Source organism: Oryzias latipes, chromosome 5, assembly GCF_002234675.1.
Source record: "Oryzias latipes chromosome 5, ASM223467v1".
In the NCBI taxonomy this organism is placed as follows: Eukaryota; Metazoa; Chordata; class Actinopteri; order Beloniformes; family Adrianichthyidae; genus Oryzias; species Oryzias latipes.
In genome coordinates this window covers 30999333-31015454 of record NC_019863.2, presented here as the reverse complement: position 1 = coordinate 31015454, position 16122 = coordinate 30999333, and the positions used below count along the sequence as shown (strand labels likewise).

The window sequence follows — 16122 nt, the reverse complement described above, 5'->3', positions numbered from 1 at the left end:
GGTGGCCGCTCCGCTGCCAAACACAGGCACCCAAATAACAGGGTGGGGTTCAGTGTCTTGCTCAAGGACACCTCGACTCATGGGCGTGCAAGCCGGGAATCGAACCTGCAACCTTATGATAATGGGTCGGCCGCCCAAACATGGTCTTATCATCCTCTCACAGTGGAAAAAGTATTATCTGAGCTTCTTCATCCACTAAATCATCTTCAAATGGACACGCCATGCTGCTTCACCTCTCTGTAAACAAACTGACCTTCAACTAAACCTGCTCCAGACCAGGTTATGTTCAGAGCATGAGTTGTTATGGCAACTTGACATACCCTGAAACATACCTCCATTTTTGGAAGCGAAAGCTGAGGTTATCCGCTTCCTTAGCCTCAAACTTACCGTGGTAACTAACATAACCTGCTTTCTGGAATACCCCCCTGGTCAACAGTTTAAACCTTTGCAGTTGCTCCGTCAGCTTTGGCTGCAGGATGTCACCGTTTCTGTTACAGAAATAACAGACACAGAAAAGCTGAGATTCATTCTGAACGTACTTTTATTGAGCGCTTGAAAGGCACAGAAGGCTGCTTTGAGCGGAACGACTTCAAACAATCAACCATGTGAGGTTTAACAACTGAAACTTGGATCTCTACTATAGAAGACGAATGCATAAAGTCAAACTATTTTCATGCACGGACAGATAAGGTTAAAAGAAAAAAACACACAAGTGCTTTTTGTTCGACTGGACTCGTTGATAAATGCTCTAAAATTCTTTCCTGTTGCTGTTGATTCATGACTAAATTTGCTGTCTTGCAGAGGTGCTAGCAGTAAAGAAAAATGAAACCTTTTGGACAACCTGCCTATAGGTGAACATGGGAAAGTCTTGGAACAATCACACCTATAGTCTTTGTCAAGACAACTGCTATAAAAAATACTTTTTCTTCTACTTTCTTTTGCTAAAGTGAAACCTGATGAATATATCCGTGTTACATTCTGTGATATACAGTCAGTCTGGTTGATTTTTGGTAGATTTGAAGTGCTTACAAATAAAGTCGTCAGCATTTGTTGACTGGTTTGTGTTCATAACCACAGCTTCTGCAGCATGCAAAAATGGAGAGTTTGGCAGAAGACATTAATTTCATTCATAATGTCGATATCTAGAATGGGGGGGTGAAGACAAAGATCTTTTAAATGGTGGTCGACCTCAAGGACTTCAGGACCTTCAGGACCACGTCTTTAGTCAGAAGCAGACAAAGCCACCAGATTCCTCTGAGCTTTCATAGGTGATTCCTTCACACAGGGCTTCCTGCAGAGCAGCAACACAAACATCACTAAATAATTCACGACAGCAGAAAATCCAGATTCAGGCTAATTAGAGAAACCTCAGTGGATCAGGAGAGTTAACACATTAGATAAGAAATTACCATGTTTTTAGTTAGATTAAGATTTTTAAATGACTGCTTGGCCTTCAGGTTGACGATTTATGCATTTCTGAGTTCTATTTTTCTTTATAAGACATACAATACTGGATTTCTATCATTTGTTAAATTTGTATCAAAAGAAGGAGAAGAGAAAAGAAGGAGGAAGGGATAAAAACAACTATTGAAACCAGAGGAAAATCCTAAAAACATTTAGAAAGACGTGGATGACGGACATGAGTGGAGGTACGGTGAAAAGAAAAGGACTAACAGTTTGGTCTCCAGTCTTTGTAATACTCACAGACAGCTTCCTCCAACCTGAGTCTGAAAAAACAGGTTTGGAAAAGAACAGACATGTGGAGAAGAGCAGAAGCACTGAAAGCACACGACAAGCCCAATGATACACAACGAGCACACATGTGAATATGCACGTTTACGTCCTTTTTGGTTTTTGATAAAAATGGGTTTTATTAGCTAGAAAGGACAAAGATAGATAAATTTCGTGGAATACAATTTCAAAATTGGTGTATGAAATGTTATTTGAGGCAAAAATACTGCAGAGAATCCATCCTGCCAGATGTTTGTGTGTCTTCAATAAAAAACGGAGCCTCGGTCAGAAAAGAATCTGCATGCTGTTTCTGCATATTCAAGCTGAATCGTTGAGGCGAGGCGAGGAGCATGCAGGACAAATGTGGGACAGGCCAGCCCAGTCTCATGGAAAAAGAGAGGGAAACTCCCAGAAAGGACACAGTTGTTCCTTTTTCACTGATAGGTACAAATTCTTTCACGCTTTAAACAAATACCACTAATTTATGAGTATGTATGTCAATGGCAAACCTGTTATTGTAATAACCTAAGGGGGAGGAAGCGGATTTTCAATTTTCAGATTGAACCGTTTTTTGTTTTTAAACGTTGGAGTCCGACGCAGTTCCTCCACGTAACCACCAGGGGGGGGGGGGGGGGGGTGTAGCAAAAGTAAGTCCTTCGATTTTAAATTGTCCAAATTTAAAAAAGGAACTTAGTTCTGACAGTTTTTTATGGAAGGAAGTGTTTAAAAAAAAAAAAAACAATACTTGGAGATTCTTTTTCATTTTCACAATAAAGCTGCGTTCTTTGACTTAAAAATAAAATGAAAAAGCAATCTGCCAAACGGCTTTTTCTTCTTCAACGCCGCTCATTCTGTCACATAATTAAAAATGATTAAAAAAAAATTGTATGTGACATTTCATTTTCAAAACGTTTTCTGGTAAATGGGTACCAAAGTTCAATTAGAAATATCTAATTTGACAATTAAAATGGATGAACAGAAATTCCCTTTCATTTTCACAATAAAATGAAATTGAGTTAATTGAATTTAAAAATAAAATGACAATTTAATCCTCCAAAATACTTTATCCTTTTCTACTTAAACACCGCTCATTCTGCTCATTCTGTGACGTAATTAACGCGATAATGCAAAGAAGGGATTGCATTTCTGTTTTTACATCCGCTCGTGCAAAAACTGTTGCATAATTCAATTCCAGTCAGCAGTTAGGGGGGGGGGGTGACGTCAGCAATCCCCTCTTTGCATTACCTCAATTAACCTTAATTAAAACACGACCAAAACCAGTTCCCATTCAATCCACAACAGAAACTAAAAGATTATTAGGAGAAAAATTTTTACACATCCTCTTTTTTACCCCGTTATTTAAAATGTTATGTTTGACATCAATTTTTAGCAGATGAAGCGGGAAATGAGGATGGTAAAGAACACTAAAATAAATTAAAAAAACACAATTAAATTCTAGTTATTAAGTCATTTGACTACAATTTTGAAAGAATTTATCATCCAAAAGTCCAAAAAAGTGTTTATTCTTTTAATAAAGATACTATATTTTTATCACAACCAGCTGTTATTTCCTATAAAAACAGCCTCTGACATGACAAGTGTAAACGTTTAATCTTAGAGGGTTAAATTCCAAAGTTCCTCTTTGCTATTCGCTGTTCTCATCACCAAGAAAAAGACCAGATTCTGGATCCATCATTGTGACGGTCTTTCATGAGACTGGCTTGGCTGGACCCAACAGCTAAAAGGACAGAGCAACCTTTTCACGATGCATAACCTGGGACAGAACCACAGATGCACACGTGGAAATCATGTTATCATCTGCAGCACAGACACTGAACCGTCAAGAAGACCCACAATGAAGGGAAACCTGAGCCCAGTTTCCCTGCTGAGGTGGGAGATGACTGACTACAGCTGATGGTGACAGGTTTAGAGGGTCAGCCTGTAACTCTGTCACTAACTTGGCTTTCCAGTCCTTCCGGCATCAGAGCCGATGGCGTGGGGGCCAGCGGTAGCCACGGCTGGTTGCCAGCGCTGTAGAGCCGGGGGCGCTTGACCTGGTCGTGACTGGACAAGGGGGTGTAACTATTCCGCCGATGAATGAGAGAGGAGTCCTTGGGAATTTTACCCTGGTTGGAAGACGAAACACCGCAGGCGTTAAATGGTAAGGGCGAGACTCGGCGGGACGGCTGAATATAAAAGAGCAGATTGAAGGATCCCTGCTGGAACAGAAATGCAGAAGTACGTCTGTTAAAATCATTGACTGCTTCCTTCTGGCTCCAGCCAAATGAAGTCAATTCAGTCGCCATCTTTTTTATTCTTACCAGACGACGACAGTAAGCAGTGATTGGTCCGAGTTGGCCTGAATCAACGTTTCTATGGCAACTACTCTGGCTAATCAGGAGTGAGCTTGTTAAAAGGCCACACCCCTACCACTTCAATCAAACATTGCTAATGTTGGACGTGGGGGCCAGCAGGCTCCACCTACTTCTATTGATGCATCTGATTGGTCAGTTTATGATTTGAATATCTTGAACTACGGTGGCCAAGAACCGCCATTTCAACAAAAAAAAAAGCAACAGCAAAAAAAAGCAACAGCAAAAAATAAAAAGTAACTGCAAACATTAAGAAGATATTAAAAAAGGCATCAGAGCACAAACAGTTATTCTGACCAATAGAATAACTGAATAATGACTGTTCATTTCTCTATATCAGTCTCTATAGAAGGGATTTTGTCTTTTTGGAGCCAGCGGGTACTTCCTGTTTGGAACGCTTGGGGGGAGGGGCCACTCAGTCCAGTTCTCAGATACAGTCAGTGGTTGCAAGATCTATGGTGGGGTGGAAAAGTGTTTGCCCCCTGTAGCAGGTCTTATGTCCATATTTGTCACTTCAAGGGTTTCAGATCAAACTCGTGTATTGCATTAATGCAATGACATGCTAAACACAGTTTTTTTTTTTTTTTATATTTCTCCAGCCACGCCTTGACCTGACACACCTGTTTTACATCAATAAATGATATAAAGACACCCTGACTGAATCAGATTAAGGATCCAGAAAATCTCCACATCAGGCTGCTATCCAAAAAAACTCAGGAAAAAATGAGAGTCACTAAGATTTGTTCATCCAGAAAGGATTCTTTATCTCTGCAGCTTTGAGACTCCAGAGAAACACAGCCAATTTATGGAAAATAGATGAAATGATGGAGAATCTTCACAGGACCGATAGCCCAACCTAAATTCATTCTAGTACGCATCATTCTTAAAATTACAAGACCAACAGCTGGCTGACCTTCCATGGTTTAGGTCAGAGTTCACAAACTTCAGAGAAAGTGTGAAGCAAAAATTCCAGCTGAGCTTAAATGACAGAAACGTTCATCTTATTTTTGAAGCATTGAAGCCTTTCGTTCAATTGGTTCATTCCAGTACAAAGCTTCTTGAATTCATGCTTCATGAATTCTTCATAAATTCAGCTTCATGAAGCTTACAGACTCCTCCTACTGGATCTCCTCCTCTGTCTCTTCATATTGGACCATCCTCTCTCCCGTGCTTAAGGCCTCATGTCGGATCGCTCCGACCTTTGAAGCTTCCCAGCTTCCCCCTACATAACATTTCTTCCGTTTATCAAGAGATGATGCACAGATTCCTGCCCCTCTGCCATGAATTTCCTGCTCAGCTCCAGCATTATCACCATCTCCAACTCCGAACATACATTTTTGGCCCCTGGGGTCCAGTTTTGTTGCACCACAGATCCTCACATCCACAGATGTGAAAGAATCACCACTATTAAGTGCAGGGTTCCATGACTGTTTTTCTGTAATAAACACTTTTCTTTAGTTTCCTCATTATCTTTATATTTAAATTCCTTTTAATCTGAAGCCTAAATGTTTTCAAACAAACAGGAAATCCGGGGCAAACACTTCATCACACCACAGTGAAACCTTTGATCCAGGATGCAGCCAAAGCCTCTTAGATCAGCCAAGCAGCCGCGGCCTCCACAGGGGTGGGGGGGGGATACCGTCAAAATAAAATACCATGCAGCTCAAGCAAGGCTGACCATTTTAGGTAAATAAAACAGGAACGCTAGAAATCATTGAGGCCCGCGAGTTTCAGGGACAGAATGCAACTTAAACAGACACCACAAACAAACAGCTCGCCTCTTTGGATTTAGATCTTCACGTTTGCACATATGGTCCTGTTTGATTCAATAAACGTCTTTTTCCCAGCTTAGCTAAAAGTAACTTACAATCGGCCGGTCTCTGTGCGTGTTCACGGCTTCAACGTTTAGGTAAAACATTTCCACTTTACAACCTGAGGGAGAAAAGGGAAAATAAATGCAAAGTTTGTTGTTTCATGATGCGCACATCTGCCCCGACGCTCCCGGAGACCTACCGTACGCGACAGGCGTGAGTTTGAGCACGGTGTGAAGCGGACACTTCATGTACGGGAGATCCTCTGCAGGGAGAGGACAAAAGGGGCGGGTTTTTCTTCAAAGATCTTCCCTGTGCGCACGTTTGTGGTCCGGTGATTCTGACCTGCACTCTTGTCCAGGAAGTAAGCCAGGAGACAGCGCATCACAGCCTGGTGGCAGATGACCAACACGTTGCCTTGTCTCTCCAGCTCCATGATGACTGGCTCTAAACGCTGGACAAGGTCTTGGTATGACTGCAGAAGGCAAAACATCTCACAATAAGCCTAATTAAAGTAGCAAGTGCTTACCTGCCCCTGCCCTAGCAACCCCTTTCAACCTGCCCTGACTGGCTCAGTGGCTACTATATTTGCCCCTCACTCCTCTCCCCTCTTCCTCTGCCAGCCTGGTCAGAGCTGCATGTGACAAATTCATGACAAACAAACACGTCTTTTCAAAATGACAGCCTTTCTGTTGGTTTTACTCCATAGCAACCATTTGATTTTTTGGTCGCCTGGGTTTGACGAACAGGTCTAGGTAACTTTTAGAAGAATCGGAAAAAGAGCAGTTTTGGATTTCCTTGGCAACTGATGTTTTTTTTAACCACGCCCACATTCCTAATATGTTCATAACGTATGTCATATCATTTTGTTCAGCCTGAGCCAACAATTCATGTATTCAATTTCACAATATTCTGGTAAAAAATGTGCGACTTCTACAACTTCTGATTCTAACCCCCCCCCCCAGGTAGCTTGTCAGTGATGCTCGAGGAGTTAGGTTGTGATTGATCAAAATCCCTAAGAGGAGTTTACTTTTGTAGATGGTACTAATGGGGATTTTTTAAAAACTGAAAATCCCCGACACGTGAGTTTTGGAATCGTTAGTGAGTTTTTGACTGAGCTCCATAAGAGGTTTCAGGCCCATTCATTCTTTGACGGTTCCACTTCGTTTCCCCAGGTACCAGGCCTGATGAAATGTGGGCACAGTAAGAAAGGAGAGCAATGGTGTCCTTCAGTCCAGGACTGCTGCTGCGGGTCAGAATCATCGGAATGAGCTGAAGACGAAGAGCCTCAGATAAACAAACAGAAAAGCACATGGACCTCTCCTCCCGGGTAGCGATAGTGGTATTTATCCTGGTCCCTCAAAGCAAACTCCTCTGGAAAAGTCTGATGGATCATCTCATAGGTCATCTCCTCACACACACCCTGGAAGACATTTACACAACTTTTACTTACAGGTCATCAAAAAAAAGGAGGGGGGGGCTGTTTTAATACTTAAAAAAATCTCATTGTTTCAGATCAAATACAAGGAAAAATTTGGAACAAACACCGCTTAAATCATGTCAAGCAGGTTCGGTGGGCCACATACAAATAATAAACCCGCTAGTTTCTTTTTTTTAAAGGTATCAATGAGCTTTTTGTCCTCTGAAAAGGTAAAAATTCCATCCAATGAATGAAGCGATGGGACGCTCACAGCATCAATTTCGTTTAGGATCTTCCACTGCTCGTACGGCACGCCGAGCTCCTCGGCCGTCTGGATGGTCCTCCTCAGCTGGCTCGTCCACACCTTCAGGTCCGAGAGCTTGTGCTCATCCACGAAATCCCGCAGAGCGTGGGAAAACTGCCAAGAACACCGGTTTCAGTGTTTGCTTTAGAGCAACAGCCAATGGAAAGGCAGGAGATTGTTTGTAACCCTTGTGCTATCCTAGACACTTTAACATTGGGAGTGGGGTCATCTAGACCAGTGTTTTTCAACCTTTTTTGAGCCACGGCACACTTTAACCTTGACAAAAATCCCGCGGCACACCAGCATCCAAAAAAAAAAAAAAAAAACAGAAATTCATGGTCTGTATTGATCGACAGCCCCCCCCCCCCCCCCCCCCCGCCCGCCCGCATTCTCACGTGTATTTTTGTGATAATTGTGGCCGGAAAAGCAGGAAGTTGCGGCTGTTTTTTCTAAGAGATGAAATGAAAGTTAAATTAGAAAAATTTAGAAACTGTTTGTTTGTTGGGGTTTCAAGGCGTTTCGCAAGGACAACTCATTGTGCGCTGGGACACTGGCTCTTTAAGCCAATGCATCATGGGAGATGTAGTGTGAAAAGTGCCGAAAACTTGCAGAAAGACTGGCGTCTCTGAGATTTATTGTATTGTCCACTTGTTTCACGGTCTGACACCGGACTCTGTGGAAAGCTACACCGCTAAGGAAGAGCTTTAGCCGGTATTTTTGTTAGAACTGAGCGACTTTATCAGCAGAATTAAGAACAAGGAAGTGAAGACTTTAAGCACTTCTGATTGGTCAGACTGATGACATGTGATTAAGCCTTCAAGAATGATTGGTGGGGACAGTTAAAGGGACGGGACTTTTCCGCAAACTGTCATAGCTGCAGGTAAATCGCGGTAACGTAATCCTTATCAAAATGTCTTTAATAGAATTAAATAAACACAAAAAAAAATAATTTTAAGATCTTTCATATTCCTAACTACTCAGTGTTTTATCAGGGCCTGTTTGGATGAACAAAGAGCTGATATTCTGGAGATGGGAAATGTTTTTAGATCAGTGAATGATTAATAAGGGCAATTTCTCCACGGCACACTTGACCATCTCCCACGGCACACTAGTGTGCCGCGGCACACTGGTTGAAAAACACTGATCTAGACCCACTAGACAGTGCTCTGAACCTTTTTTCTTCAATGATTTGTGATCTTCACAGGTGTCCATGGATTACATGAAATCTTTCCACCTTTATCCACCTTTGTCATGGTAGGAAGAACACGTCAATGTAAGGGTGGGGTCATCAAAGATAGGACAAGGGTTAAACAGGGTTTGACACATGAGATCATCTAAAGACGCTGGATTTACCTGGGGAGAGGTGAGAAAAGAGGGCAGCCTTACGTGTCTCCCCCGGGGGGAAAGCTCAGCGTCTCCTCCGATGCGTCCCTCCACGTTGTAGTCGCTCTCCCCGTGGCGACACAGGTAGATGGAGTGCGAGTGCACGTGGATGTTCATGAGATAGTAAACGATCTTGCTCTGGATGTAGTCCTGCACTCGGTTCACCAGGAAGCGCCGGCCCACGTTAATGACCTTGATGAAGGACAAGTCTCTGCAGGTGCAAAGAGGTCATGGAGGTGAATGTCAGGCTCTAGTGTTTGTCTGTGACATCACAACCTGTAGTAAAGGGATGCTCATTATAATAATAATAACATTATTGATAAACGTTATGTGTACGGCACCTTTCAAGATAGAAATCACAAAGTGCTTCAAAGTAAAACACAGAATATAAAAAGAATTATGAAAAAGCAATAGATCTGGTTTTAGCTGCTTTTTAGAAGAAAACACTGAGTCTGCAGATCTGAGGCTGAGAGGAAGGGAGTTCCAGAGGATGGAGCCACTGCTGCAAAGACTATAACAACCTGCAGACCCTGGTCACATGACCTCAGGGACCTGCTGGGAGTGGACGGCTGCTCAAGGTCTTTTCTATAGACCGGTGCTTGGTTATTAAGAGCTGTGTGGGTTAAAACCAGGATTTAAAATGCCCTCGGACACGGATGGGGAGCCAGTGCAGCTGGATTAATAACGGGGGGACGGGTGAAAACTTGGATGAATTGGTTTAAAGCCTCACAGCAGCGTTCTGGATGACCTGGAGCTGTTCTAGAGAAACATGTGAAGATGGAGTCGCAGTAATCAGGGCGAGAAGATATAAAAGCGTGGATGATCCCAAGGACCAGGAATGAGCAACCCTGCTTCAGTCTCATGAGGGGTTTTAGGACAAACGCAGAATCCGACTGATCACAGCTTCCTTCAGTTCTTACCTGTCATAGTCATCAGGGTCTAGAGGCTGATAGGTGACTTTGTAGCACTCAATGCGTTTCAGGAAGTCATCCACGATTCGCTCCCTGTGTCTTTCTGGGTAATCTGGACTGGACACCTTCACTTCCTGTCACACAAAAACAAAAACAAAAAGTTCTGATATGAACCAGAAAACCCAAAATGACAGCCGCTTCTGCAAGAATCACAGTCAAACTCTAGTTTATAGGAGTTGATTCAAAACTGATCTTAATAAATTGACTTATTAATAACTGCTTAATACGGTGGCCCTGAACTACAAAGCCCATCAACAAATTACTCGACTCAAAAACGTTTTAAAGATCACAATGACAGTTAAAAAAGCTAAACAAATATAAAAACACAGCCTTAAATTTTTAGAAGGCAAAACAAAATTCCATAAACTAAAACGTAAAAAAGAAAAAAGCTTACATACAGAAGCTGTTGTGCTTATGTTTCACCCTGAAAATAAACTATGAATGAAACTTTAAAAAAAGGGAAACAGCAGTTTAGATAGTACCAGGATGTTGGCGGCGATGACGTCTGGATCGTCACACACCGACTCCACGAAGAAAACCTGAGGGGAAAACAAGCAATCGCTCAGTCTGAGGCCATAATTAGGTTTTTTCCTTTGATCTGAGGAACAGACCAAATAAAAGCCGTTTTACCTTGAAGGCGTTTTCCTTCACAAAGGCTTGAATCAGATCTCGGCGTTCTCTTGTTGTGTTTGTTGCGTCAAAAACCTAAAAACGCAGAAAAGGGGGATTTGTTTGTAAAACCGAAACATGCCTTCATGCAGGGGCGTAATCTGAAAAGAAAAGCAGAGACTCACCGCGATCTGACCCCCCTCCTCCGTTAGATAGGACTTCACATCCTGCAGAGCCACCAGAGCACACTGCCTGCAAGAGCGGCACAAAGACGGAGGAGGGATTTTAACGTCCCCCCCCCCCACCGTAAATATCATCCGGCTTTCAAAGAAACTCCAGCTTTTCCTTAAAGCACGTTTTCCTGTCCGGCAGCTGAAGGACTAGACCGTTTTCACTATTCCTCTTTCTTACTGCACAAAAAGAAATCACCAAAAAATATGCAAATGAAAGCAGTAACCCCCCCCCCCCCCCCCCCAACCCAAGACACACACAAACACACAAACGATGACATCACACCGAGAGAAACCATCAAAAAAATGAATGTGGCCAAAATCTAGGGGGAAAAAATTCAAAGTCCACGAACGAAACCAGAACAAACGTGTCAAAGATATGCAAAGGAAGTTTCAAGATTATTATGGGATGGTCATAATAATGTGGGAAAGTAGGAAATCGGGCGATTTTCCCACAGCATAAGAAAAACCTATGTGAAAATCTCATCATCACGAGAGTTTTATCAAGACTATTTAAGAATCCACTGCGTTCTGATGATGACAACGTTGATGGTTCGTTAAAAAATACATTTAAACCCTTTTTTTCTTGCAAAAATTGCTCAAACACAATGCATTGTGGTCTATATTCCCCGATCTAGTGAGCATCCATGCAGACTGGTTTTTCGCAGAGACTTCTGGGAAATTTCTATGGCACTGGATTTTGGAATTGGGACTCGGACAGCACTACAAAGTGGTGACAGGGGCTGTGTCCCAATTCCCTCCCTACTCACTGTACACCATTTCATCGTGGTGTCCGAATCTACAATTCCCAAATCCAGTGCCCCAGAAATTTCCCAGAAGTCTCTGCGAAAAAACCAGTGTGCATCGATGCTCACAGGATCGGGGAATATAGACCACAATGCATTGCGTCGGAACAATTTTTGCCAAAAACTGTATTTAAATTATTTTTTTAAATAAACCATGAACGCTTTTATCTTCAGAAGACAGTGGCCCTATAAACAATCGTCAATCATATCAATTAGATTTAAAATTCATGAATTTGATGACATCATATAATTGCAGTTTGAAAAATAAAAAAAGTAGTAAGCATGGTGTCTGAATAGTTTTTAAAATTCTGGGCACTACATATAGTTACGGTATGTAGTTTTTTAGTAGTTAGGGGTTAGGGTGAGAATTCGGACACAGCTATGGTGTAAGTCTAAGACAACCACAACCAAAGTTTCATTGACCTTTAACCTCAGGAAGAGGCCATCATCACGAATCCCATTAACAGGATTGTTGTTGTGGTTTTGGGCTATATAAATAGAATTGAATTGAATTGAATCTTTAGTTTTACAAAAATCACCTTAAGGACTGTAGCTCCAACAAATGTAAACTTAGAACGGTGTTAGCGTGGCGAGCTCGCCAAATGTGGCGTTTCCCTGTTACTTGCACATTTTTTTTACCAAAATACAATAAAAGTTTCAAACATGAACTTTGGGCTCAGGCTGAAAAAAGCAATATGAAAAAATTAGGAGGGTGGGCATAGTAAAAAAAAAACCCTCTGTTGACAAGGAAATCCAAAAATGACAGACCTGTTCATCCCCCCAAGGCAACAAAATAATAAACTGGTTGCTATGCAGATTGAACCAACGGAAAAAAGTTTTGTTTCTTTTAAATCATCGTGCAGCTCTGATTGGGGTGGAGGGGGCAGCAGAAGGGGTGTAGAAGCGCGGCGGCTTTAAATATGACGGATTCTACAGAAAAACATTGATAATTGTTGGTCCTACAGGACACGTCTCCACCTGTCCTTGGGGCTCATGTTGCAGTCATGCTGTGGGTAAAAAAAGGAGACGCAACTTTCATCTGTGACGCATGCGGCGGCGGCTCGGGCACGCATTGTTTCCACTGGCACTGATCCACGTGAGCTTCCTGCAGAGGCAGCCAGGTGACCTCTGGAGCCCACAGAGACACAGTCCTCAGACTCCAAGGCTCAATTTAGGACACGAGCGCAAAAAGATTCAAGACCAAATCAGAGCTTAAGGCAGAAAACCGCCTGGAGATGGATTCAAAAAGGACAAAAGCAACGTTTTCATAAAACCCAACATCTGAAAAAAGACTGTCTGCTTTCAGACTGACAGCAGCAGCTCGTCTCATATCTGGGTCATAAATCAGCACAGCGGTGCTGTCACGTTTTTGTGCAGAAATAAGAGTCATTTCGATTCCGGCTGCCAAAAAAAAAAAAGCCAGACGGAGAGAAGGCCTTTCATCCGGGTAACCTGTTCGCAGAGGTCAAGACGGATTTAGAATGACACGGCTGCGTTTCCCCCGTGTGACTGTAAAGCCGCAGAAAGCACGGAGGCTGGATTTTGATTGTTGTCCAAAAAAACCAGCTGATGCAGCCACAGATTAATGCCGGATTTCAGATGATACATGTACATCACTCACGTATTTGATGTATTTCATGACTTTGCAGCAGAAAACTGCACACGAGGAGGAGCGGGGACTCACTTCCTGATTTTCATGGCCTCCTCGTTGTCGTGGCGGAAAAAGTCGTAGGACTTGTAGGATCGGACCGCCTCCCTGCGGTACACGCCCAAATTAAAAACTGCAAAACAAGGAGGGGGACATTAAGACTGCCCTCTCTGAGAGGTGGCGAGGGTGTCACTTATTGTTGCAGTACAAAGGAGAAACAATTCAAGAACATTTCCACAGCAAAAAACACACAATTTTACCAGACATAAAAACAATACAGGCAACTTTTTACCTAAATAGAACGACAAGCTTTTATTCAACACATCCTAACTACAGAATCTATTCTTTAAAAGCAAATAAAACCCCTAAAAGAACAAGATGCTAGAAATGTTGTTTTGTTTTGTTGCTTTGAACCTGTCTTTCTATTGCAGTGACATTCATTTGACCTGTTTAGGTTTTGTGTCGTGAAGCAAATAAAATGAAGTAAATCTGTTTTGGAAATGAGTCAGAAACAGAAACACAGAGTCTCTATGATCCTCAGCTCTCATTCGATACGTTTCAGGACGTCCAGACTCTTTTTTTAAAAAGATTTTCTAGGGGAAAGGTTAAAAGTCATGGATCTGAAGTCCTGATCAAATTCATCTGAAGCTAAGTTTTCTTTTGCTTTCAGTCCTGGTTCTGGTTCTGGTTCTGGTTCTGGTTCTCATTCATGGAAAATCATGTAAAGTGAAGCTGCTGGTTTTAAAATGTGTACAATTGGATTTATTTTAACCAAACCTCCAGAGGTTGTGACCTCTTTAAGAGCCAGACTGATGGAATAATTTCAAAATAAGAGCACCGGCTGAAAATGCGTTTTCATTTATTCGGCATAATTATGAACCTTTTCTTTGGTTAATGTTCAGTGAACCTAAACTGCCGCCAATCTAAAAGACTAAAGAGGTTTTCTTTTCTTCTCATATTTATCCTACTGTCAGTTTTCACTGCACAACATTTATTTTAGTTTTGCTAATTTCTTGGATCATTTTTACTGTTCAGCTTTCCCTAAAATCTTTTATAATTGTTTTTAAATTAGGCTAATCTTTAGAAATGATGCCTTGGCCTTTGTCTTTATGTCCAGTAGATGAGCGTCTCTGTTTTATTTACTGTAGCATTTACAAACGTTGGATATAAAAATTGTGTTATATAAACCTTATTAGTAGTTAAAGTAAAAAATGTTGATTTTATTTATCTTGGATCATTGTACCTCAGTTTCTGTAACTTACTTGTGCATTTATGTGTCAGGTAAGATCAGTGTAAGTCAATCAAACACACACATATTTGTGAAACGCGTAGATTCTCTCCGTGCAGCTGGAGCCCACCTTTGGTTGGGACTCCTATCCAGTTGAGGTAACGCGTGAGCTTTTTCGACATGTAGGTCTTTCCTCTGGCGGGCAGGCCGATCATCACGATCATGGTGGGAGAGTTGGTCATGTAAGACGCCCACGCTGCACAGACACACAAACCAACACACACACACGTCACATCTGAGGTTTTGTTGCTAAGAAACGGTTGTGTTTGCATGAACGAAATCTGACAAGTTAATTTGATAAATGAGTAAAGCATCCTGGGAAAGTGATTTTCTTCAGAGCAGCGCAGATGGGGTCACCGGGGAGGTCACCGGAGGGGATTTTACAGACATTCCTCTTTCCTTTGTTTTCCACAGACTGGCTGGATCTGAGCCGGGCTCTCGGGTTTCTATTTCACCTGCAGAACCGAGTCGAACTGTGATTTACTTACAGCACTTCTTGCCATTCAGCCTGACGTCGTTCTTCTTGGCCTCTGCGGAGTCTCTTTGGTTGCATGACATGATGAAATAGGATCCTTTTTCCCAATAACCAGCTGCTTCTCACGAGAACTCTGTTCTGAGGATGAGAAAAAGCAAAGCAGAGGCATGCGTCTCACTGAATGCAGCTGATGGGAAGTGACCTGCGCAATCTGCTGCAGCACCCAAATAAAGCGGCCATTCAGTGCAGGTGACCATGGAAACGTGGCTGGGATAGAGAAGATGAGGAGAAAAAGTGGAGGATGAAAAAGGAGAGATGCTGCAGCCACATCTGTGCCAAAGATCAGACAGCAGTTTAATGAAATAAAACCGTTTTTACGCAGCAGCTTATTCTAGGTTTGAGCCCCCCCCCCCCCCCCCCCCCCACACACACACACACTCACATCGGTGCCGTTTCTACCGCCGAGGAAACGCGGACAGATGCTCCGTCGCGTGCGCGCAGGGCTCCGGATGTGCCGCACCGACGGTGTGCGCCCTCCGCAGGTGTCCAGAGAGGGCGGCCCGTTGCGCCTCCGCTGCTGTCCGCGCTGCGTCCTCCTCGGCCGCCTGGTGTCCGTCCAAGCAGGAGTTGCGCCTCTCTACGTCAGAGTTTGCGCCCTACCGTAAATGTGAGAGTAGATCCTCACTGTGTGACGCAAATAACGAGGGCGCTCGTGCAGATTCTGATGCGCATTTCGCGGATGTGATCATGAATTCTACAGGAATAATGGGTCTCACTCCCAGGAACGCCCGCTAGTTCCATCAGTGAAGACAAATCCACTAAGGAAACTAACACAAGTACCACATGTACCAGAAAAGAACTGGTGATCTCAGCAGGATGACCCGATCATCCTGAGGTTCAGCTCAAGGCACCTGGTGCTGCGGACGCAGCGCAGCAGACCAGCTGAAGTTTCGGTTTGGTCTGACCCGTTGAAGGACGTTTCCCCCTCTTCAAAATGCTTTCTTCCTCATCTTTTCTCCACCATTTATGTCCCTGATTGTTTCTCTTGTCAGTTTGAATTTTCAGGAACTTTTA

General features: G+C 42.8%; 1 protein-coding gene across 7 annotated transcripts; it reads right to left on the bottom strand.

The window, feature by feature from the left end:
* Window positions 1-523: 523 nt before the first annotated feature.
* Window positions 524-15701, bottom strand: LOC101164225 (6-phosphofructo-2-kinase/fructose-2,6-bisphosphatase 2). Of its 7 annotated transcripts, none has more exons than XM_023955277.1 (17): window positions 15491-15701; window positions 15062-15186; window positions 14644-14769; window positions 13322-13418; window positions 10787-10853; window positions 10623-10697; window positions 10475-10531; window positions 9942-10066; window positions 9025-9232; window positions 7606-7752; window positions 7233-7337; window positions 6260-6389; window positions 6117-6179; window positions 5971-6035; window positions 3690-3950; window positions 1705-1727; window positions 524-1291 (listed from the first exon to the last, which is right to left on the bottom strand). In XM_023955277.1, the coding sequence occupies exons 2-17, from the start codon at window positions 15129-15131 to the stop codon at window positions 1222-1224; spliced, it is 1689 nt and encodes a 562-aa protein (XP_023811045.1). In that variant the 5' UTR covers window positions 15132-15186; window positions 15491-15701; the 3' UTR covers window positions 524-1221. The 7 variants fall into 7 exon arrangements, with proteins under 7 accessions (XP_023811045.1, XP_023811046.1, XP_023811048.1 ...); XM_023955278.1 differs by having other exon boundaries at window positions 15062-15181; XM_023955280.1 differs by having other exon boundaries at window positions 3690-3857; window positions 15491-15700.
* Between the last annotated feature and the right edge of the window lie 421 nt (window positions 15702-16122).